Here is a 23148-nt window from a genome sequence, read left to right as displayed (position 1 = left end):
GCGCGAGACCTAACTCTGCCTTCCTGTGAGTCGCCTGGTAAGAGACGCCGCCCAGCTGGGGCTGCTCCCGCCCCGCCACACGAGGACACCTCGCTATGCGCTGTCAGTGGGCGGCCTGCTCTCACCAGGTACCTCGCGAGGGAGTCGCTACTTTGGGTAAAATGCCAAGAGGAGAACGATGACTTAAGCTCCCAAACCTAGTAAAAACAAGCCTCTCTGAAAGAGGTCAAGCCCAGAAGCGAGCCCTTGCAGAGGGAGACACCATGATTCCTACTGGGCTCCAGGGCGGGACAGGCTGAGACTAAAGAGACACCTGGGAGGCGGGTTCCTCCCGACTCAGCACGCAAGTTCCTTCAAGAATCCGGGAAAATCACAAAATGTGTCACAAAGAGCAGGAGTGTAAGAGAATTATAGAAACAGGAAAAAATGTACTCACTTGCCAATGTCATCTTGATCTGCAAACTTCTCATCGTTGAAGCCGAACTGGTCAATAAAATTGGACGTCATTTGTTGCATCTGATAATCAGAAAAGGCCTGGCAACCCCAGGACCAGTGACAGTGACATAATGATTCTAATGACATTCCACATACTATTTGCCCATTTGCGTTCCAGAAATCATCTTAGTTACATAGTAATAGGGCTTAAAAAGTTGGTGTGTTTTCTAAAAATAATATCATAATTTCAGACACAATTAACCCAAAACAGGAAATGTCTGGAATTTTGTCCACTAGTCATTCAAATGCGGGTGTCATTGTAAGAACTGTTAAGTGACCGCTCTGTCCTCTACTGCAAATTATCTCTAGAGAGGCTTGGGTTGTCCGGTCGAAGATGTGATCAAGTGACACGTGAAGGTCTGAAATTATACAGTGTACCAGTTGCCTCTGGACACAACCAACCTCACCCTTAAGAGCCAACAAGTGGGGACCCCCACACCCCCCCCTCGGCATCTCCCCACCCCCCCCAATCCAGCACAGCAACTCAGAATCACAATCACAACCCTACAAACACAACGTTCGGGGACACTTTATTTTTATAAAAAAGAGATTTACATCTTAGAGATTGAGAAGAGTATAAAAGTAACTTCTGTCCCACCTACCTGAGAGGGAGGACAGACAGTTTTAACACTGGTCCACAATCAGCCCGCAAAGCCTACCCCGGTTTCCTTCACCATTCTAAAGCACCAGGCCCACTTGGGTTTTCTTAGGCGAGAAATGGGGGGAATGTGACTATGGACTCCACAAAACGGTCGACACTCTCAACGAGCAGGCCCAGGGAGCGGGTGGAGGCAGGTGCGTGCTCTGCTGCCAATCGAGGGCGGGGAACGCAAGAAGATGAGCACATGCCGCTAGCTTTACCCGAAACCATAAAAATGGAGACAAGTATCACTGTGTGTGCCGCCCGGGGACAGAGCTGTGGAAGGAGATGGTCCTTTCCTGCAGGAGAGCCCCACACGAGGGGCGCGAGCAGCACGCGGCGGCTGACTGCAGGTGTCACTCCCAAGCCACCAGCTGGGAGGGAACAGCTGGAGCTGAGTTACAGCCCCGTCCCCGTGGTCCTCCATCTGTGCACAACCCACAGACGCAGCCCTGCAGAGGTCCGCTGCGGACTTGCCTCTACCTCTCCTTCCCGACGGCTCATTCCGGTGGCAGGGAATTATGGCATGGATAATCCAAGTCGCAGATGCTTTAAAAACAAACCTTATATTTGGCTTTGGAAGGCATCTTTTCCTTAGGTCTGAAAAAGGCTGTATCTGGTTTACTGAGAACGTAAAATCTCACGTTTCTCTAACTCAGGATGCCCACCCCACTCTCACGCTGCCCCTCTCTTGCCCACAGAGGTGACGCTACATGAGCACCCAGGGCCTGGCGCCAGCTGCGCCGGGCACTGTGAGCGAGGTGCACCCGGGCTGAGCTGCGGGAACCTGGCTGAAGACAGACGGGGAGGCACAAGCTGTGGGAGGCTGGGCGGAGCTGCGGACAGGCGGGTGGGAACCACAATACATTCGCAGCATTCACGTTCATTACACCAAAAAGAAAGAAGCCGCCCCTCCGAATCGCGGCTTCATCTTAAGGTAAAACGAATGCTTGGTAACTCCCGGCAGGGAAGAACCCCGAAGGCCAGCTCTGAGCGGCCGCGTAGGCCAGGCTCTGAGTTTATTTACAGATCAGAAATTTGGTCACGCGAGGGAGAAGCTCCCTCTCCATCGTTTTTTTTTTTTCCCCCATTCTTTTTTTTCCTTTAGTTTTTTTGTACTTCTAGAGACATTGTAAATCTTTGGGGTGTAAAAGGGAAAAATGTTACCCAAAGTGTTCCTATTAATGCTTCACGATACTTTAACTGCTTCGTAAACAGAATGCAAATACTAAATGCACTGTAAATGTGTATGTGAATACGTACGCACGTGCATGCACAGTCACCCCTCGGTATCCACGGACCCCTCAAATGCCCAAATCCGAGGATGCTTAAGTCCTTTTTACAAAACTGTATTTGCATATAAAGTACCCACATTCTCCTATATGCTTTAAATTATCTATAGATTACTTATAATACCTAATACAATGTAATTACTATGTAAATATTTGTTAGGAAACAATGACCAAAAATTCAGTTCAGTACAGACCCACTGCGGGCCTAGTTACATAGTATATACATCGGCAACAACAAAATGTTCCTTTCTGAGTATTTTCAATCAGCGGCTGGTTGAATCCACCAACGTGGAGCCCGTGGACAGAGAGGCAGCTGTACAGTCACGCACGTACAGACACACACACATGCACACACGCATCTGCACTCACCTACCTATCGAGATATGTAGCAACTGACACAGTTAACCTCCGTGCAACGACAGAGTTAAAGAAAACAAACTTGTAGTCTTCGTTACTGCTAAGTCTATTACAGTTTCTAGGAAGATAAGACCCAGCAAAGAACTTCAGGTTTCAAATATGAGTTTTACTAATAAAGCCGCCAAGGCTTGCTAAACCCGCGTAAGTGAAGGCTGTGACTGGATTCTATTTAAAGCTACATAAAACTGCTTTGGACACTGAGAAAGCCAAGTCTGGAAAACACCATATGGCTGTGTAATTATTAAAAGGTTTTAATTACCTAAACAATATAAAAACATGAAACAAAAAAAGCAAGCCCACACTTCCCAAAATTGTCACCCTGTCTAAAGCCAGGGACTGTCCAAAGTCACTGAGGAGCACGCCCACTGCTTTGTTAAGCCAATCTCTTTGGTGGTGCCCCCGGGCGACCGAAACTCCCTGTCCGCTTCGTCTGACTCGGCTGCCTGCAGATGATGTCTGCTAGAGCCTGTCTGTGGCTTCAGCCCCGACCCCCTGCATCTCTGCCAGGCAGGGATGCGAGGAGGAAGAGTCAGAGCACAGGCCACCGGAGCGGGCGGGAGGCATGATGGAACAGGCCAGGGTACAAACACAGTGGGGCACTGAGCCACGGGTGACGTGGTCTAGAAGCCTTATTAAATGACCTGCCCTGCGCTCTCTACACTCCAGACCTGACCAGCGTGAGACCTAACTGCAAACGTGAACGAGAACTTGAAGTTCAAGTTCTCGTTCACCTAAGACCTCAAGACTAAATTAACCTAGACTTGTATTCTCACATGAACAAGAAAAAAGGTTGGGAACCTATTTCTTAACCTCAAAATGATCCATGACTGTTTTAAACATGCAAAGAAAGAGCTTACTAGAAGCCTGTCGATCAGGAAAGAAGAGTAATTTTTCCTAATTTTGGAGAGTCACACGGAGCGGATAAAATCCACGAAACCTAGCCTGGTGAGAGCTGTTACTCAGGCAGTTGTGTGGCTGCGACGGCTTCACATGCACAGCGACAGGAGGCAAACCAGAGAGAGCCTGGACGTTGTCGCAGAGGGGCCATGACCCTGGAGCCAGGTTGCATGGGCTGTAAGGAGACCTGCACTCGATACCCAAGTGCGGCCGCTCCCTGACTGACAAATCAGGACTACAGCTCCACGTTTATCAGCTTATTTGGCACTAGCTATTTCGGGCGCTCCTTTTCTTAAAGCTCCTCCGACAGGTGCAGAAGCCCCTGGATCATGTATACTTCACACTGTCACGCCCCACTGCCGGGTGGTGCTGTGGGTGGACTGGGCCACCTCTATCTCCACGGGTGCGCCAATGGGAAAGAGCTGCTGGCAAAGCGCCTCCTGGGGCAGCACCAGAGGGCTGAGGCCACGGAAGTACTGCGAGCAGGCCTGAGGGCCCCCGACGAGCCAGCAGGGCACTGTGGGTGGCCGCGAGGCGCTGTGGTCCACAGGAAGGCCCCACCGCGACTGCTCTGCCCCTGCGCTCAGGAGGCTGGCTTAAAGGGCGCAGTGTCAAGGGTCAAACGAGAGGTTGGCCAAGGAATGAAAGCTACTTCAGACCTATCTTGAAAATGCGAGGGTTAAACTGCCTAGTATCAAAACCAAGCAATTGCTCAGCTCGACCTATCCGGAGCAGGACGGTCTCCTGAGGTGCCGAAGCTGTGACAGGGCCGCACGAGCATCAGAAGCCTCGCCCTGGCCCTGGTGAAAGACGAAGCTTAAAGACTGAGAAAAAAGAAGCCGCACGATGCCCAGTGTCAGGCGGGAAGGCGAGCGCACTGCCTGCTGCCGTACCGAGGCGGCTGACATGCCAGGACCTGGTCCTGACTAAGGGCGACTCCAGATGAAAAGCTGGTCACTTTTAAAAGCGTTTGTTTTTAGCTCCTACACCTGATGCCCAGTCAAGATAGTGAAATCATCTGTGACCTCTCCAAGGACCACCAACGGGAGATAAATCAGTACATTTATGTTTATATCCTGTTTCTTCCCTTACGAGCAGCTGATATATGGAGATAAATCTGAGGGTGGGAAGGGAGGGGGATAACGAATTGCTTCAGCTAAAGCTGAATTTAGCAGACCTTACAGATATTAGAAACACGTAAGCCATTTGATTTGGTTCAGGGACAGCTGCGAAAGTCACTCTCAGCGACATTAAAAAGGCCTCGTTCCTGTTGCTCTCGCCCACAGGACTCATACAAAGCAACTCAGCTGCTGTAAAAGTCCGCGAGACGGGCAAGACTGAGACGCTTCCCGAACTACCCCGTTCCTTCGGACCCCCTGAAAATTCACCCGGCCCATCAGCGTCAGGCATGGAACACGTCCTGGAATGTAATCGATACCATCCCCACTCTCACGTGCCCAACACGTCTACCTAAATGTTTCTCCTAACTAGTAAGGTGCCCCGAACCCCATCCTAACACATTGTCTGACTCCAAAACTGATTCATAAATTATAACTGGACTAAGCATTTAAAATAAAAACAAAAGCAAAGCTTTAGGCATGACTCACTTGCTGCAAAGAAGAATCCTGTGAGAAACCCGTTTCTTTAAAGTCAATTTCATCATCACTGGATGAATGAATATGGCAGGTTGTAACCTATATGCATAAAAATGTAAAAGACTATTTAACAGAGAAACGTTTTGGACATTTACATCGCATTTTAATGGAAAAATCACATTTAGTTTTTCTCTCAACGTGTAACAACAGCAAGAACAGAACTCAGTAACAGGTAAGCTGGGAAATCCGCCCACAACCGCAGAGCGCAGGCGGCGCCGCCGGACGGCCCGGCTCCCTGCCCTCTGCCGCCCTCTGGTGGTGACGCCTCACGGCTAACATCTCCAGAAGGCAGGTAGGAGATGGGTTACTCTGTCCAAGCGATTTTGATAATGACTCCAATTAAACATTCACACAGGGAAGGTAGAAGGAATGGCTCAGATGAAATAGAAAAATAATTTATACGTGCCAAGCATGAAGGCTAAAACTGCGATTCCCAGGGATTGCTAATGAACCAGGAGAAAGATCAGGTTTAAATACAACCATTTCACTTTAAATTCTTGCATTTTCTGCCCACTCCAAAGAAAACAATGTCCATAAGCGCTAACTATGACTTGAATCAACAATCCCCTGCTTCTAAAAGACCCCAAATCTTCTGCCCCTTAAAATGCACCCCTTGCCCCCAAAACTTACTAACTCACATTAATTAAGCAAAAACACAAACATGAACTACTCACCAATTCATGGTAATGATTTTTATTAATTCATAAACGTCACACAACATTAGGAGAAATGTATTAACAGTTAGCAATGAAGATACACACATGACTAAGTACAGCACTAATCGCAGTGATTTCTCTACAGCGAGCCATAAACAGGAAGCGTGTGTGCGCTCCGGAACCTAGGGTCGCTACACCACTGCAACTTCTGAACTTTCTGTGGAAGTGTTTCGGGTGGAGACCCCTGTCATCGGGGGAGCACATAAGTGGCCGTTACCTGCCACACAGTCGTGCTGTACTGAACAGCCTGGAGCTACAGAAACTGGCCAGGTCTGCTCCGAGACGCCCCCACACTTCTTCCAGCTCAACACTTGTTCCAGTATCTAAACAGGTCTGGTGTGTGGTACAGCGTGTGAGAATCTGAGTAAATCACAGCCCAATTGAAATTAATCTGCTTCTCTCTGTCTGACCATCTCTGGCGGAGACGCTAAGCCACGTGAATAGCCCAGCGTTTCCAATTCATTCCCTCTCCGTCCTCCCTAAGGTCTAGATGACACTCTGGTCTGACGAAGTCGGAGGCAGCGTTTGTGACTGATGAAGGGAACCTGCCTGCGTCAGTTGCAGCGCTAGTGAGTTAGTCGGGAGGGACACGGCGCCCGGCCAGAATGCCAGAGCAGGCGGCAGGATACTGCTTGGTCATGGCAGCTGGCACCTCACGGCCGCTGCTACCGAGAGCAGCTCAAGCAGTCAGGCCCACTGCAGTGGGCTCTGAGCCGCTCCGGGCAGCTCGGCTGGCGGGCTAGCCGGATTAAGCTGGTGTGTTTTAGGGGTGCGACCCTATGGTGGGGCACGGATCAGAAGACAAGTCAAAGAGCAAGGCAGGTGGCAGAGTAAGAGAACAGAAGAGTTGGCTGCTCCTGGCATGTCCTGTTTTCTAAGTTTAAACAGGGTACACGTATCCTCATTCGTGCTTGGACTTTTTGCTACAAAATACGATTTTATCAGCTCAATAATTAAAGATGAGAAACTAGCTTTTGTCAAGTAACCACTATGTGCCAGACACTGGAATCCCTCTACACATTCTCCTTCCCTGGAACCCTCAAAGCCACTTGGGGAGGTACTGAAAATAATTTTTTTCTCCAAAAATAAAACCTACTGCTTTAGAAAGTTAGTAGTAGTAGTAACACAGTGCATGCACACCTCTGCAGTTACGTTACTGAAAGATGTGGAGATTCTGATTTAATAATGAGCTGAAAGGACCAGTTGGGGGGGGGGGGTGCTAACTGGAACCCCAGCAGTCACCGCACAGACGCGCCCGCCACCGAGTTCCTGACTGACACTTCTGAACACGCCGCTGCGAGGCATCTCCAGCTCAGTCAGCACCGCTTCCATCCTTCTGCGTCCTCAGCTAAACCTCATCATCTCGTTTCTACGGTCCATGCACACCTGTTCAGGCTACTGTCAAACTACAACCCGAACCGCACCACCTCACATGGAGTCTATGGCGCCGCCTGGGGCCAGCCCCTCAGCCTCGGGCCAGGATCGATGCTGCACCGGGCAGCTCACCCGTCTCCCCGCGTCCAGCTCGGCCCCACTACACGGCCTGCTCTCAATCCAGCAGCCATGATGGTGGTTCTAAATGCACATTATGTCACTTTTTTCAGTTCCCAACCTAGAGGCTTTTCATTGCAGTAAGGCCACACCCCCAGGGGCTTGCCGGAGACTAGAAGTGGTTGGGGTCTGGCCTGCAGAGCCCCTCAGGGCTCACATCCCGCTCTCCCTGGCTTGTTTTGGGGTGACACGCCAGCCTCGGCACACCTGGGACAACCTCTGCACTCACCCTTCCTCCCTAGACCCCGACGAGACTCTAAAACAAATAAGTCCTGGGACTAAGTCCTGGGACGGGCCCACCTAATTCTAAATGCATGCGCATCTGCCCCAGAGGCTCCTTGATTCCTGCCCTAGAGTTTATCCACCTATTTGTTTCTCCATCTCTGACCTGTGGATTTTTGCCAATCCTGTTTAGTCTGACATCCTCAGTGTCTGGCACATAGTAGTCATTCAAATATTTTTTTGAACTAATAAATACTAGTAAGTCACTAAATGAGAACACAGAATCAATCAATTTTTAAAAAAGTAACAAGTACGTGAGAAGACACATGCCGAGATGACGTTAACAGACTCTTTAGATCTGACCCCCCTCGCCGTGTGAGCCAGCTTCTCCTTGTTCCATTTCAGTGCAGACTATTTAAGCAGTCGGAGGACAGTGGCCAAAGTGCGACAGGCAAAGGGGCCTTGAGCTCCCAGTGCGCTGCAGTGGGGCCTGTGATTTCTGCTTCAATTCAACACGGGGTCACGTCTAGAGGTGTCTGACATTAACCTGCCGCACGCCGGCACACCCTCACGCCACAGTGTGTACGCGGCCACAGGCCAGGTGGCTGACAGCGCCAAGCCAGTGTTATCTGAATTGCAACGGAGTCATCCTTTCTACAGGACGGCTCACAAGAAAAATCTGCTAGAATTATCAAAGATAAAGTTTTGAAAAATTCCTGATAACAAGTTTAAATGGACATTTTTTTTTACTTCTACCTAAGAATTCAATCAATGGATAATTTTAAAAGGAGTTTCTCAATCAAAATGAGAATGAATATTCCCAAATGTTCCTTTATAAACAGAAAGAAGGCAAAAATTCCTTAAAGGAGATCACCTTGCCTATAGTCTTAACAAGAAATTGACGTAGAGGCCTCTAAAATTAACCAGTTTATTTTCATGGTGTGAGAGAATAATTTCACCCTAAAATAAAACCCTGAATTTTAACCAGAATTTTATCCAGAATTTTAACCGGTTTGATTGGGGAAAAAACAATTTATAGTGGGTAACATATTCATTAAAAATGACCTAATCCTTCCTTGATGACCCCGGGCCATCAGAGTGAATGCGTTTCTCTGCTGGGATACAGCGCACCAAGGCACTAAGACAATGTGGGCCGTCAGATCTATTTTAGTTAAATGGCCCCACACAGGTGCCCTCTTACAGTCATTTCTTAACTTTTCAACTCCCCTGACTCCTCACACCTACTAAGTCTATCATTATACCCGCCTTAACAAGCCATTACCCCACCAATCTGTCTACAGTCTGGAAAAAGATAACCAAATTTGTTAGTCAATCTACAAAGTAGGAGGCAACAGGCCCTTCAGGGGTGTGACTCAGGATGCCCTGGTGACCGCTCTGCAGCTGCCTCAGCCTTTCTGTTTCCCTCCTGCTTCTGAACTCTGCTCTGGACAGAAAGGCTGGAGATACTTGACTGCCTATCAGTCGAGGTGTTACTGTTTATTAGAAATTCAAGATTGTAGCTACTGAATTTCAAATGTAGAATTAAATGCCTGACACATCTACTGTCGTGTGGAGTCAAGGTCACCACCTCGAATATTAGCTGGGACGTGCTTAAGAAAGAAAATGCTTTTCCACATTGTTCAAAACAAAAGCAATACTCACCTTAAAACAGTATGTTAAAGAAAAAAAAAAAGAAGAATGCATTCCAAAATCCAATATAATTTAAAAAGGTATTATCGATGCCATTATTCCCTGGCTAAAAGTACCATTCTGTTAAAAGATTTTAAAGCTGGAGTTTCAAAGGCATCTACAAAATTTCACCCACTGGGAACGATTATAAAACAAGGGTCAACCCAACTCAATAATGTTAGAAAATATCCAAAGGAATGTTTAGCTTCTCTGACCACCCAGGGCTAATTGAGGCAGAAGGCGACAAACCCCAGAGTAACAGGGAGACTAGAGGCTGTTCTGCTGTCTGCTGAAGTGCTGGGGGGCCGGGCACTGAGGACGACGAACTACGTACGGGGTGAAGCAGGTGTCAGAGGCTTCTCTGTGTCCCTTTAACATCCCAGGCCGGAATTAGCAATTGTCTAGGCAAATTAGCCAGAAAACTGAACACTGACCTCTCTTCCTGGTAAAGAAACAGACTTCTCCTTGACCCACAAACGGAAGATCTCTCACGCCTTCCTGAATAAACGGGCAGAGGCTAAGAGCCCTGAAATCACAGAAACGTAACCGCGTGAAACCTACTAGATCCACCGTGTTCCTCTTGTTGGTTTCTCCTAAGGAGGTCGTGCAGAACGTCTCCCATCGCTCCCTGACTGCGTCTGGAAGACCTTCAGAGGGAAAAGAGGAGAAAAGCATCGTCACTGCAGTGACCCAGACGCAGACAAATACAATCAATCGACAGGCAACACGAGAGGGCGCCGCCCCCTCGGAGGCGAACTTGTAGAGACCGAGCTGGAAGGACTCACGCGGCCTGGTCCCCAGGACTTCCAGGAACCAGAACCAGCCCCCTGCCCTGCCCCAAGTCTATGCTCAATGCCCAGAGCCTTTAAAGGCTATGAATTTAAGAAGTTTTTAAAAAACCTTTTGGTTAAAAACCCAGCCCGGAAAATGTGACTATTCACGGGGGGGGGGTGGGGGTGGGGGTGGTGGTGGTGGTGGGGGGTGTGTGTGTGTGTGTGTGTGTGTGTGTGTGTGTGTGTGTGTCAGGGGTGAGGCTTTTCCCACAGCCGTGTGGGTTTAGGGAATGCTGCAGGTGTCAGCCCCACACACTTTCCTGAGGTAGTCTGACCAGCATCTCGCCAAACCATGTTCTATGGAACGCAGGCTGGCTTTTCAAAATTGCTCAAAAATACTGTTTCCTAAATACCTGTGTCATAGGCCAACACATGAATACATGAATGCAATACTCAAAGTCTACCTTCTAGAGAAATTTTAAAGGAAAGGATACAGAAACACTTTTCAGAGAAAGTACAGCTATAGCTATTATCTCGGAGGCCTCAATGGAGCTGTTGCCTGACAATTCTGGTTTAAACACATGCATGCACCCTCACAAGCAACTTCCGGAAAACAAAGACTGATCTAAAAAACAATCACACACGTGGCCATTTCTCCCAGGTAAAGACATGAACTCCACGATCTGGCTTAGACCCCTTTCAAGAAGCAAAAGTACAGGTGGGCCAGCCCCAACCTGTAACAGCCTCTTGAACACACGAACACTCTCCAAAGATACCAAAGATAGACTGAAAAACGTTTTCATCAAGTTGGCTCTGCGTGAACGCTGCACTGCAGAGGTAAAGACTTTTTCCATCCGGAGACAGATACAATGGACAGGCAACACGAGAGGGTGCCTGTCGTGCAAGCCACAGGCCCACACCCCGCGGGCGCACAGAGCTCCCCCATCCCAGGAGACCGCCGGAGGCCTGCGGGCCAGCGAGAGGTACCCACACACGCTCCTCCACGTCACCTGGGGCTGACTCTACCTGAACGCGAGCGCCGGAGGGGTCCCTGGGCAGCCCGCAGGCCTTGTTTTCGTGATGGAGGAACGGGAAACGCTGCAAAAGCGCTTTAATATCCCGGTTCCAGGAAGTCGACCCGCAGACAGGGGCCTTGAGAATAAAATAAGCACCGAGAGGAACTACAGCGCGAGCGGCTCAATGCCAGCCTGTGGGCACGCCAGGCCCCAGGAACGAGTCACGCAGCGACGCTCTGAGCAGGGGGCGGGATGCGCGTGTGCTGCCCAAGCCCAACGGCCGCCAATGGGCCTGCGGGAGGAAGTTCAAAGCCTTCTCAGGGACCACACGCAGCTCGCCAGCTAATTACTAAAGCCACTCCCCAGGTAACGAGGAACAGCGCGACGAGCGTCTCCACTCCATTCCCCGACCCGACAGCACGTCGCCGCGGCTCCCCGCGCCACCTACCTTTGATAAGCTGCTGTACCAACGCGCTGTTGGGGCCCTTGTCCGTACTGTGCACGATGCAGTTAGCTATCCTCGTCAGGTGTCCCATGTAGCCGTGCCGTCGTCCTCCCTCGGCCCTGACGAGGGGTAAAGGACAAAGATTCAGATTCCCGACAGGATGGAGGGATGAAACGGGGGGCTGTCTCCTCACAGATCTCACTGCGGCCTCACTCGGCGGACGAGGTTTGTTCGAACACACAGGCCAACCATTCGTCTTCGACACGCTCCCTTCGCAGCCCGAAACCCACGTATCCACTGGTGCCTAACGTTTCTGCGACTTTCCCTTTTCACCTTTTTGTGAAGCTATTTTTCAGACTTTAAACAGACTATGTAGGGGACTGTAATAATTCTAACGGTTCGTTTTGCTACAGGATATCAAATTTTAATCATACTGATGAATTAACAGAGGTACTTATCTAGCAATGGTATTTCTCAAGTTAAAATATTGGCTGATTTGAGGACTTAGCCAAGATGAGAGGCAGCCAACCTGTGTTTGGCCTGTACACCACTTGGAACACAGAGAAATGATTCCCGTCCCTTTCCACATTCAGGGTCCAATCTTCCCACCTATGATCTATCTTCCCATTTGGAGAAGTGCCCACGAAGACAACAGCACCAGGGACAAAAGTGTAACGTTTACTTACACGTGTCAACTAATGCTTCAAGGAATCTTGTCAATCAGCTAATGGAAATTTCTAAAAAGAATCTACCAGGCCATTTCCTCCTTCCCATTTCACGAAGCCATTTGTCTCTACAACGACAATCTGGGTAACCGGGACAAGTGTGCTAGAGGAGCCGTCATCAAGGAGGCCCTGACTTTACAACTGCTCCTTTGACTCCACATTACTCTCAGAAAAACAGCCTTTCCGAAAGGACCAGGAAATTTCAAGGGCAGCACAGAGGTGGGTGTGCTTTCAACTCTTGGTTTCTCCTCAAGAGAGATAGAAGACAGAAAGATCTAAAAATAAATCATCAGAAAAATTTCTATTACAATATCTGGATGTCCCAAGAGGACGGTTTCTAACTGTGAAGTGGCATGTACCCCTGTAATTACTTTCGCTGTTCTCTGTCTAGGGCACATTTTTTTCAGATGAAAAATCAAACTGAATTCCTATCAGAAAACAATTTACTTACTGTTTCTTTTCATTCATTTCCCAGGCATCAAGTATTCGTTCTATTAACTGACATTTTTGAAAAAGCTGAATAAAAAAGAATATTCCAGTTAACATTTATATGAATGTCAAAGTGTTGAAATTTTGAAATGTGATGGAACTCTAATTAAAGAGAACAGTGATATGTACGACCCAGCAAGCTAAATATAGCTGTGCGTTACTGGCCGAATCAAACGCGGCCTGACGGCAAGCTTGCGCAAGGCCCGCGGAATACTACAGGACTCAGAGAGGGCCCGCGCCTTCAGCAGTACTTCAAGGACTGGATCAGTGAGCTGCCGACCTAAAGCAAAGCCAGGTTTTATCAGCCATGGGAACTAGGGCCAGAAATAGAGCCCGACCAAAATTACACTGGAATAAAGAAAACTGTGCCTGGCAAAAATTTAACTCAGAATCTACGGCGTGAGCAAAGCTACCTTCTAGCTATACTAACAGTACGGCACTCATATTAAAAGTAGGTGCCACAATTCTGCAAGTCCATAGTAAGCACTGTGGGCTGCATTACAGGGAAGTCAAGTCCAGTTTCAGTTCAATGTCCTTCGTCTTCCCATCTGCTTGGCCATTCCAGGCTAGCCTCTCCCACCTGCCAGGTGTGGGAGGAACCAGTGTGAGCCAGAGATCGGCACACAACCAGAGCACTTAAGAGCAAGAAGAAACCTGAACACTGACCTCGTAACATTGCCTTGTACTTAGCACAAGAAAATAGACCTCGAGAAGAGGCTCCCTCACCACTGCACGGAACTCGCTTCTCCCAACTTTCGATCATGCATTCAGCACCAGAAATTAAAACTGCGGCGTGCCACATAACTCTTCAAACGTTTTCTGCAGGATTTAAACTTTTCTGTTTCTTTTAATCTCCAAATCTATTTTTAATATTCAAATTGTTAATTTTACAAAATAAGCAGGCCACTGAAATTTTTCTCTTAAAAGTTCATAATGGTTATTTGTCCAGGATTTGATTTATATAATCTCTGGTTAAAAGTGCAATGAAAATAAGACAAATATTTAGACTCTGAAATTTAACCTCATGCCTTTAAACTTTAATTTATTTCACACCTTAAGTAAGAAACTGCTATAATCGCCGAGTGGCAGAAATAGAACACCAAGTAAGCTTACATGTTTCAACAACAAATTGTCACCAGTGGAGTCCTGATCAGTAATTGTGCTATTTTCTGTGTTTTCAAAGGGACTCGCGAGAATCAGTGCAATACAAATTTCCACTTGTGTATGCAGAAAGTTATTCCATGTATATTTGAAGAACATGTCCTACAAAAAAAGAAAACACTTTCGTTTACTCAGTTTAATATATTTGCCACTTTAATACATTTACCAAATAGTGATTTAGTAAAATAAAAATGATGTGTTCTTAGTCCAACAGGACTAATTAAAAGCAACACAAGTTTATTTTAAGGGTGTTGGGACGCTCCTTCACAGACTGCAGAACAGGGTACCTGTTCTCATTTGACATGCCATACTGACGGCTTTTGTGCAGGGCACGGTGCTTGGGGCAACATGGGAGACAGAGCTAGACAAAAATATGGTTCCCAATCTCGAGGTGCTCACACCTTAGTAGAGAATAACTACCCAGGCATTTGAAACTCATAGAACTATCAGCAAATGGAGCAAAACAAGTTAGCACATGAGATTTCCTGGAAGTTACCAGGGTTTTCTAGATTATCATAAAAGGTAATAGCATCACAAAAAGAAGAGACAATTCCTAAAGCACAAAACGCATCATAAAGTATGTATGTGTTCAGAATATCTTTGAATCTGGCTACCTAATCTCACAATGAAAAAGTAATGATAATGACCCTTTTAGGAGTTTATCAAATTAGTAATCACTCAAAAGTTACTCTAAAGATTAACAACAGAATGGATTAACAACAGCTGTATACTTGTTATTAATAAGATGAAGACTAGTAACTGATGACTTCAGAGAGACTCCCAAAGACAAGAGTAGGAAGTTATATTCCCAGAATCCCATATACTAGTCAGAGGGCAGGGTGAAATCTAGGCCCCAGAGGGGAACACTAAGCTACCCCAGAAACTAATCCTTAAGTGTTTCCTCTTTCTGCAAAATGTCCCTGCCCTCTCTGCCCTACACTGATGTCTTTTAACCCGAGGCTGAAGTGAACAAAGTATGTCAGTGACAGTAGGAAGCAAGGTGTGGCTGATGAGGCACCCGTGGCTTTGAAACTGGGCGTGAATTCGAAGGCTGGCTCCGCCACGTACGAGCCGTGGGGTGCTGCCCCTCTCTGGGCATGATCTGAAAAACAGGGTTTTTATACTCAGGATAACACGAAAAATGTATAGGAAGTGCACACTCCAATCCTTTCGTGTAGTGAGCAAACACCCAGGCTAGCCTTTGCAACCGCCCTCCAACTCCCCCAAACGAAACCTGCTAAGCCCGCCCTTGTGCCTTCACGGGCGCTGGAGCCGGGCCTGTGGAGTCTAGGCACAGGCTTTGAAACGGGGGAACTCAGGAGTCAGGGGAGTCCAGAAAATTCCTGGGCTCTTCCTTTTCCCTTCCCTCGGCACGGAGACCTGACAGCTGTTTCAAGGAAGAAGCTGGACTCTGATCAAAAGACCAGACAGTGCCTCGGATACGTTATACAGATGCACGTCAGTGGGAGAAGGTACACGCTGTGCCGTTGCTACTTACGACGAGGAAACAACGCTCTAACCAGCAGTCAGTCACTTACTGCTGATACAGTCCCCCGAGTCAGTGACCAGGATCACTGCGTCGTCTGTGAGACTAAACGTCTTAATTATCTTTGAAATTCTCTAGCATGGTTCTTTTCGGCCAGCACGGATAAATTACTGAAAATTTAAAAGCATTCAAAATTGGTGATAAACTCAAAGCAAAAACTATAGAAAAATCCATTTACGCTCAGACCAAGAAAAGTCATTGACACACACTGCAAATCTGTGAGGCTGTACCCTACATTACGCATCCACAGAACGTCAGGGGTGAAGGAGAACGTCCCTCCGGGGGGGTCTTACCAATATGACCCCGATGCTGTTCAGCTCCATGAGGTCCCCGTTGATACTGCTGGTGTTTGTCTGGAGGAGGCTGGATATCAACCGAATCACGTTCAGCCGGGTGTTCCCCACGGGGGGGTCCAGGATGCCCCACGTCGTCTTCATCACGCTTTTCTGAGGGAGAGAGAGCTTGCCATGAACAAGCTTTCCGATCCGATCCACGTGAGTGAGTAGACAAAAAGGAGCGGGTGCAGGCACTAAGATTAACACCAGGTAAACTAAGACTGTAAACGATCTGGCCTGAACTCTACACCAGAGGGAAAACCCCAAGCTGCTAATTGTATCTTTGATATGAAGGGGGAAAAAAAAAAAATCAAGCAATTTCCCTAGACTGTAGTTTTATAAGAAATCAAGTAACTCCCTCGCCCCGACATTCTACAACGCCACAGAAAGAAAGCCAAAAGCGACGCAAGTCCCTTAAAAACAAGCGCCACATTCCAAACCTGACCAGAAACTAAGAGACGTCACAAGTGGTCTGAACAGTCCTCGATCTTTGCCAAATCTGCGATGAAAGTGCAAACACTGCTGGATCACGACCCTGAGACGAGATCAGCCCCAAACCTGTTCTTGTCCTTAAAAGGGAGTTTTTGAACTTTGAAATCACAAGAGACAGACACGGAACGCTTGAGGATTTCGGCGGGCTGACAGGGAAGGGTGGCGAGCTAGGCCCTGGCTCGCCTTTCCTCAGTCTCCGTCTCCCCGTCCCCGTCCCCGCCTCCGCCAGCATCCTCACGCCCTCCTGGGCCTCTCGAGGCATAAAGGAAGTGTAAGGCTCACACTTCACTCCGCGTAAAACAGCTCTAATCGACAGACGTTTGAAAAAGCTTCATCGACCTACCCACACACCGTACCCTACAGTCAAGTCAGGTACGCACTGGCCTCACTCCCGGCAGACAGAGGACGCCCCAACGAGACGCGGCCTTACTTCTGCGTCAGGGCCAAGCAGAATACAAGCTGAGACTCCACATTAGACGCCACCTGTTCGTCCCCAGAAGGAAGATGGGCAGGACCCCAAGACAGGCCAGGAGGACTTCCTCACACACCCTCTCCTCCCTCAGGTCCGCCTCCCGCCTCCGACTTCCACTAGTGACGGTCTCTGCTCTTCCCCTGAGTAAACCCTTTCTTCTCCTTTCCTTGCTCTTCTCCCCAGGTCTGGCGTGAAGGAGCCACCGACCAGCCCTGTGATACCAGCACAGGCGCTTTCCCTAAGGGCGAATGCCAAACCCGAGGCCTGAACCCAGCGAGGGCCGAGCACAGATGGACAGCGCCACCAAGGCAGGACCACGGCGTGCTCGCTGAAGAGACAGCCCAGAAGCGACCAGCCGGCCGGTGACGGGCGTGAGCTACTGTGCTCCCCTCTGCGAAGTGGGAGAAGGCAGCACGCTGAATTCCCAGTAACTCGCGGGGTGTCACCGAGGCACATGCCGCAATGGCTAGGGTCCTGGATCCGGCGACCAGGCAGAGGCGGAAGGGAAGCCTGAGAACTGGTGCTGGCAGAACTCTCCAGAACGGAGGCTTCCGCCCCACAGATTCTAAAGGGAAGAGCCTCTCACCCTACACTAAAGCTCTGTGCCAATCGAGGGGGTGGGTGTTGCGGGCCGCGGACGCCCCTCCCTGGCGGGCCTTCGCCGTGTGCCGCGTGTGCCTTCGGTGGCTCGCCGGAGTGAACGGGCACACGCCTGATCAGCACGCGGACGCGCCCAGGGAAAAACTACCGCTCCCGGCTCAGCCGGCCGACCGCCTCCGTGAGGCATCTGCCCAGACCGCTAGGAAGACCAGTCCGCCTCAAAGCCCAGGTCCTAGAATGCTAACTGTATCTCAGATGTGAAATAACAAGCTATGAGAAGTATTTATTTTACAGGCATGTGCAAGTACCGAGATTTAAAAAAAGAACAAAACGCTGGATTTCCTAAGCAGGTATACATTTTGCTTACTCTTAACGCTACACCATACATTAGAGATTCTACATAGATAGAAGCCGCTCCGAAGCTACCGTCTAGCAAACCTTGCGCAGGCTGGCCACAGCCAGTCCCGCCACTCACGAGGTCGCACACTTTCTGACAACTGCTTGAATCAGCAAGAAGGCAGCTCTGCCGCACACGGCCCCTACCTTGGGTGGCTCAAGCAGGAGTTCATGAAAAGATCCAAGTCTTCCTCGGATGGCTTCTAGAACGCTCTTGTTGACCGAACAAGCTGAATGACTCATGCCTGGTGGGCAGATCTCTATATGGCCTTCAAATCTTGAAATAAAGCAAGTGAATTTTTACTTATTACAATTTCAGAACAAATCACTCACAGTGCTCCACACTGGCGTGTAGGTACATTCACCGTAGTTACATAAATGTATAAAGATTAAATCCGCATTTCTGGAGGAACGTTTCTGAGGCAGGTGTAATAAAAACCCGACAGGGGTCAGCCAACATGACCTAAACCCAAAGGCCCGCAGCGTCAAGCAAGAAATCAATCACGTGTGATTCCTCCCCGTCTGCTCGCGCCCGCTTTCCCGGGCCTCCCTCACAGCCTGCCGCCTGAAACGTGAACGGTGAACGGGCCTGCGCTTCTTCTAGTTTTTCTTGGGTGATCGATGATGTTTCCTGTTTAAAAGGCTTCGGTTACTCCTCTGCGTTAAGCTCGATCTATGCTCATCACCACTCACTCCTTTCTGCAGGTTACGAGTGGAACAGGACTCCCAAATCTCAACTGGTGTGAGCAAGCGCACAGCGCAGGGTCTCACAGTGGGGGCGCACAGAGCCCAGCAGGGAAGGACACGGGGGGTGGGGGGGTGGGGGATCTACAAACCTGGGCAAGCAGTTCCCATGAAAAGCTCTTCCTGAAAGCGGTGTGCGACTGAACGTCAGTGCCGACTAGTGACTAACGCTGTCGCTGCCGGAGTGAGATGCCCTGGACCCAACTTCTGCCCCTCACTTACGCCTGTTACTTGTTCAGCGTGGAAAGTGGGGACCGCCCTCGAACGCCTCTCCCAGCCCGCGGCGAGGATCATGCTGAGGCAGACGAAGGGCTGAGCACACTGCCTGGCACGCAGCTCACGCCTGGAGAGTGACTGCTGACTATTACCTGAAAACACTCCTCCCGTGTCAATGAGTCCTGACTCTAAGGGCCGCGTGGAACGGCGCTCGGAAACTGCGCTGCTGGAAGAGGGGAGGGCGGCGGCTGTTTGCTTTAATTCCAATGTTTAACACGTAGGGGTTTTAATCGTCCACATAGCCAGATACGGCATTCCTCATCACAGTTTCTGCCTAGGGAGTCAGGCTTAAAAGTTCTCCACAATCCCGTCATTCTGTATTTACATACTTTTCCTCTAGTACTTCAAATCTGATTCATCTAGAATTTATTTTTATGTAAAACAGGCATAGCACTCTTTTCCCTAAAAATGAGTCCCTTTCGAAGCCATTTAATAATCGCTTTTCCCCACTTATGTACAAAACCATACCAAACCATAAGCTGAAATTCCTTACTTACTCATATAAACTTGGTATCACAAATACTAGTATCATGCTGCCATATTTATCAATAACACACTATAATATGCAGGAGGCAATTTATCTCGATCACTGGTCTTGCTCAAAATTTGACTAGCTCCACATTTCTCTTCTAAATATAAGTAAGAATTCGCTGAATCCCAAACAAAAACCATACTGACAGTCCCGAGAGCTTTACTAAATTCAGAACGTGGACAAGGGAAGGCAGAGACGGGCCGGGTGTGGCAGGAGGCTGTTCCCTTTTGCCGAGCAGCAATCTATCGTGCAGACGGGTGTGTCACAGCTTCCTTGTCCACGCATCGGCTTAAGGACACTCCCCTTGTTTACAGTTTGGGGTAACTACAAATAAAGGCGACATAACATTCACTTACAGGTCTCTGAGTGACAGGTTTTATTTCACTTGGGTAAACATCTAAGAGATTGCTGACTAAGACAATAAATGCCTGTTTCACTTTCTAAGAAACTGCCACGTATTTCTGGAAGGTGGCTGTGACTCTGCATTCCCAACAACGATGTGAGAGACTTGCAGTTACTCTAATGTCACCAGTGCTGGGTACTGTCGGTGTTGTTTCGGTTTATTTGGCGGGCTGAATGGTGGCCCCCCGACAGGTATGTGCACACCCTAACCCCCAGAGCTTACGACTGTTCCCTCATTTGAAGATGTAATTAAGGATCTTGAGATGAGGATCCTTAGGGGTCTCCAGGTAACCCTAAATGTTATTGTAAGTGTCCTTGTACGAGACAGATACACAGCAGAGGAGGCGATGTGAGGATGAAGCACAAAGCGGGGGCCACAAGCCACGGAATCCCCCAGGTCCCTAGAAACTGGAAGAGGCAAAGGACGCGTCCCCCCTGGAGTGTCTGGAGGGAGCGCAGCAAGGCTGACACCCTGATCTTGGGCTTCTGGAATTCAGACTGTGAGAGAATAAATCTGTCATTTTAAGCCACAGTTTGTGGTCAATTGTTTTGGAAACAAATACAAGTTGTTCAAAAGGTGTGCAGGGGCATCTGTGTGGTTTTAACTTGAATTTGACTAACGATGAATGATGCTGCTCATCTTTTCTGGTATTTACTTGCTATATAAATAAGTGCTCGAATCTTTTGACCTTCTAACCAACTGAACTGTTTTTCCTGTCATTAGGTTTTGAGTGTTCGTTATATTCGGATACAAGTCCTTTCTCAGACATGTGATTTGCAAATACTGCGCAGCAGCGTGTGGCTTGCCTTCTCATTTTAATAAAATCAAAATTTAGAATTTAAAAGTCCAAGTTGTCAATTTTTCTTTTATGGATTGGGCTTTGGTGATTCATCCAAGAAATCTCTGCCTGAGCCTGGGTCACAGATTTTTCTCCTAGAACTTTTAGAGTTTTGGGATTTACAGTTAGTTCTATTTCCATTTCTTCTCTTTTTTTTTTAGAGTCAAACCTAAGAGGCAGAATAATTTGAGTTAATTTTTACACAACGTGCAAGGTACATATCGAGGTCCAATTCTCTGCAGATGGAAGTCCCAGCACCATTTGTTGCAAGGGCGACCTTTCTATCCTTTCTCCACTGATCTGCCTCCACACCGCCGTCAGGAGCCAGCTGACCCTGCAAGTGTGGGTCGCGTCTGCTTCTGGCCTTTGTCCTGTTACAGGGGCCTACGTCCTCACTGGGACCACGCTGTCCTCATTACGGGGCCTTTAAATCTGTATCAGTAGTTGGATTTTGACAGTCTCTTTCAAAATTGTTTTAGCTGTTGTATTTGCTTCGAATTTCCATTAAGTTTTAGAATTAGCTTGATTTTTATAAAAAAACTGACTTGGTTTTTAATTGGAGTTATACTGAGTCTCCAGATCGGTTTGGGAAGAACTGGCAATACTGAGTCTTCTAACGCGTGAACAGTCTCTCTCCCCATTTGGGTCGCCTGGTTTCACCACCATTCCATGGCTTTCAGCACTAAACCCTGCACATGTTCTGTCCGATTTATACCGAAGTATTTCCTTTATTCTGTGCAATCCAGCAACTGTGCTCTTTGGTATTTACCTAAAGGATTTGAAAATGGTAAGTATTTTTAAAGTAAATGATGCTTTATGAAAATTTCAAATTGTTTGGTACCAGTATAGAGAAATGCAACTAATTTTTGAATACTGACCTTACGACTTGCAATTCTGCCAGAATTACTTATTAGTTGTAGGAGTTGTGTGTGGTCTTTGGGGTTTTCTACAATGCTGATCCTGATGTCAGTGAACTGGGCACTACAGTCTTTTCCGGCCTGGACAGCTCTTCTTTCTCCTGCCTTACGGCACTGGCCGGGGCCTCCAGCAAGAGGCGGAATAGGGCTGGTGATGGCGAATATCCTCGCCATGCTCCTGGATTTCAGGGGATGCCATTTCAGTCTCTGACCATTAAGAATAATGCCAGCTAGGAGTTGCTTTATTGTTAGAAAGCATTTTATCAGTTTCCAAGTTCCTTTCTATCACTAATTTGCTGAGAGGTTTTCACATAAAGAATTAAATGAAGTAACCATGTTTTCTTTTTCTTTAGTCTGTTGATAGGAGTTACACTGACTGGCTTTTATTAAGACTTTTTTTTACGGCACACTTGCCCTGTTACAGACGAGCCCCTCTCCGAGTGGTTCATTTGTTATAATCCATGACCCTCCGCTGGCACACCATCATCGCCCCAAGTTCACGGTCTGCATTTTCACTAACTCTTGCTGTCGTACATTCTATGGGTTTGGACAAACGCATAACGACACGTATCCCTTGTTAAAGTCTCACGCGGAGCAGTCTCACTGCCCTAAGACTGCCTTCCTTTCTCTGCCTATTCACCTCCCCCACCCTGCCAACGACTGGCCTTTTTCGTGTCTCCATAGTTTTGCCTTTTCCAGAATGTCACCCAGTTGGAATCGCGCAGTATGCAAGCCCTTTCAGGCTGGCCTCTTCCGCTCAGCACCATGCATGTAAGCTTCCTCCATGGCTTCTCGTGGCGTCAGAGCTCATCCTTTTAGGCACTGAGTAATATTCCATTGCTCGATGTCCCGCGGTTTATCACCTACTGAAGGACATCTTGGTTGTTTCCAAGTTTTGGCAATATGGAAAAAGCTGCTATCGACATCCGTGTGTGGGTTTTTGCATGGACAGTTTTCAACTCCTTTGGGTAAACACCAAGGAGCATGGCTGCTGGGCCACGCACTAAGAAGACACTGCCAGACGGTCTTCCAAAGGGGCGTTTTACCATTTCGCGTTCCCACCACAATGACCGAGAGTTCCTGCTGCTCCACCACCTCGCCAGCATTTGGTGGTGTCAGTGCCCTGGGTTTTGGCCCTGGGTTTTGGCCATTCCTACTGATTTCCGAAGGACGAATGAGCCTTGCATTCCCAAGATAAACCATACTTAGTCATGACAAATCATTTTCTGAAAATGTTGCCAGATCTGATTTGCTAATATCTTCTTGTGGAATTTTAGTGCTCTTTCCTATAATATTTTTATCTAGTCTCAGAGTAATGCTGGCCTCATAGAACAAACTAAGAGTGTTCTCTCTTCTGTACTCTGGTAGAGTCTTTCCGTGTTTCTTAGGATGAAACTATAGTGAGCTGAGTTTT

General features: G+C 48.2%; 1 protein-coding gene across 25 annotated transcripts in view; it reads right to left on the bottom strand.

The window, feature by feature from the left end:
• The window catches only part of PPP6R3 (protein phosphatase 6 regulatory subunit 3), a 110531-nt gene that overhangs the window by 22022 nt on the left and 65361 nt on the right, over nt 1–23148 (bottom strand). For 10 of the 25 annotated variants that reach the window (XM_036220678.1, XM_036220682.1, XM_036220700.1 and 7 more), the window contains 8 exons: nt 18172–18301; nt 16023–16175; nt 14136–14285; nt 12985–13049; nt 11812–11927; nt 10136–10221; nt 5349–5435; nt 437–534 (listed from right to left, as the gene is read on the bottom strand). In XM_036220678.1, coding sequence (XP_036076571.1) covers nt 437–534; nt 5349–5435; nt 10136–10221; nt 11812–11927; nt 12985–13049; nt 14136–14285; nt 16023–16175; nt 18172–18301 — 885 coding nt within the window. The remainder of the gene's footprint in view (nt 1–436; nt 535–5348; nt 5436–10135; nt 10222–11811; nt 11928–12984; nt 13050–14135; nt 14286–16022; nt 16176–18171; nt 18302–23148) is intronic. The other 15 variants (XM_036220683.1, XM_036220690.1, XM_036220691.1 and 12 more) reach the window with 5 other exon arrangements.

This window comes from Rousettus aegyptiacus, unplaced genomic scaffold (assembly GCF_014176215.1).
Source record: "Rousettus aegyptiacus isolate mRouAeg1 unplaced genomic scaffold, mRouAeg1.p scaffold_m13_p_5, whole genome shotgun sequence".
NCBI lineage: Eukaryota > Metazoa > Chordata > Mammalia > Chiroptera > Pteropodidae > Rousettus > Rousettus aegyptiacus.
The sequence above is the reverse complement of the archived record's forward strand: the minus strand, read 5'-3'. Positions and strand labels throughout refer to the sequence as shown.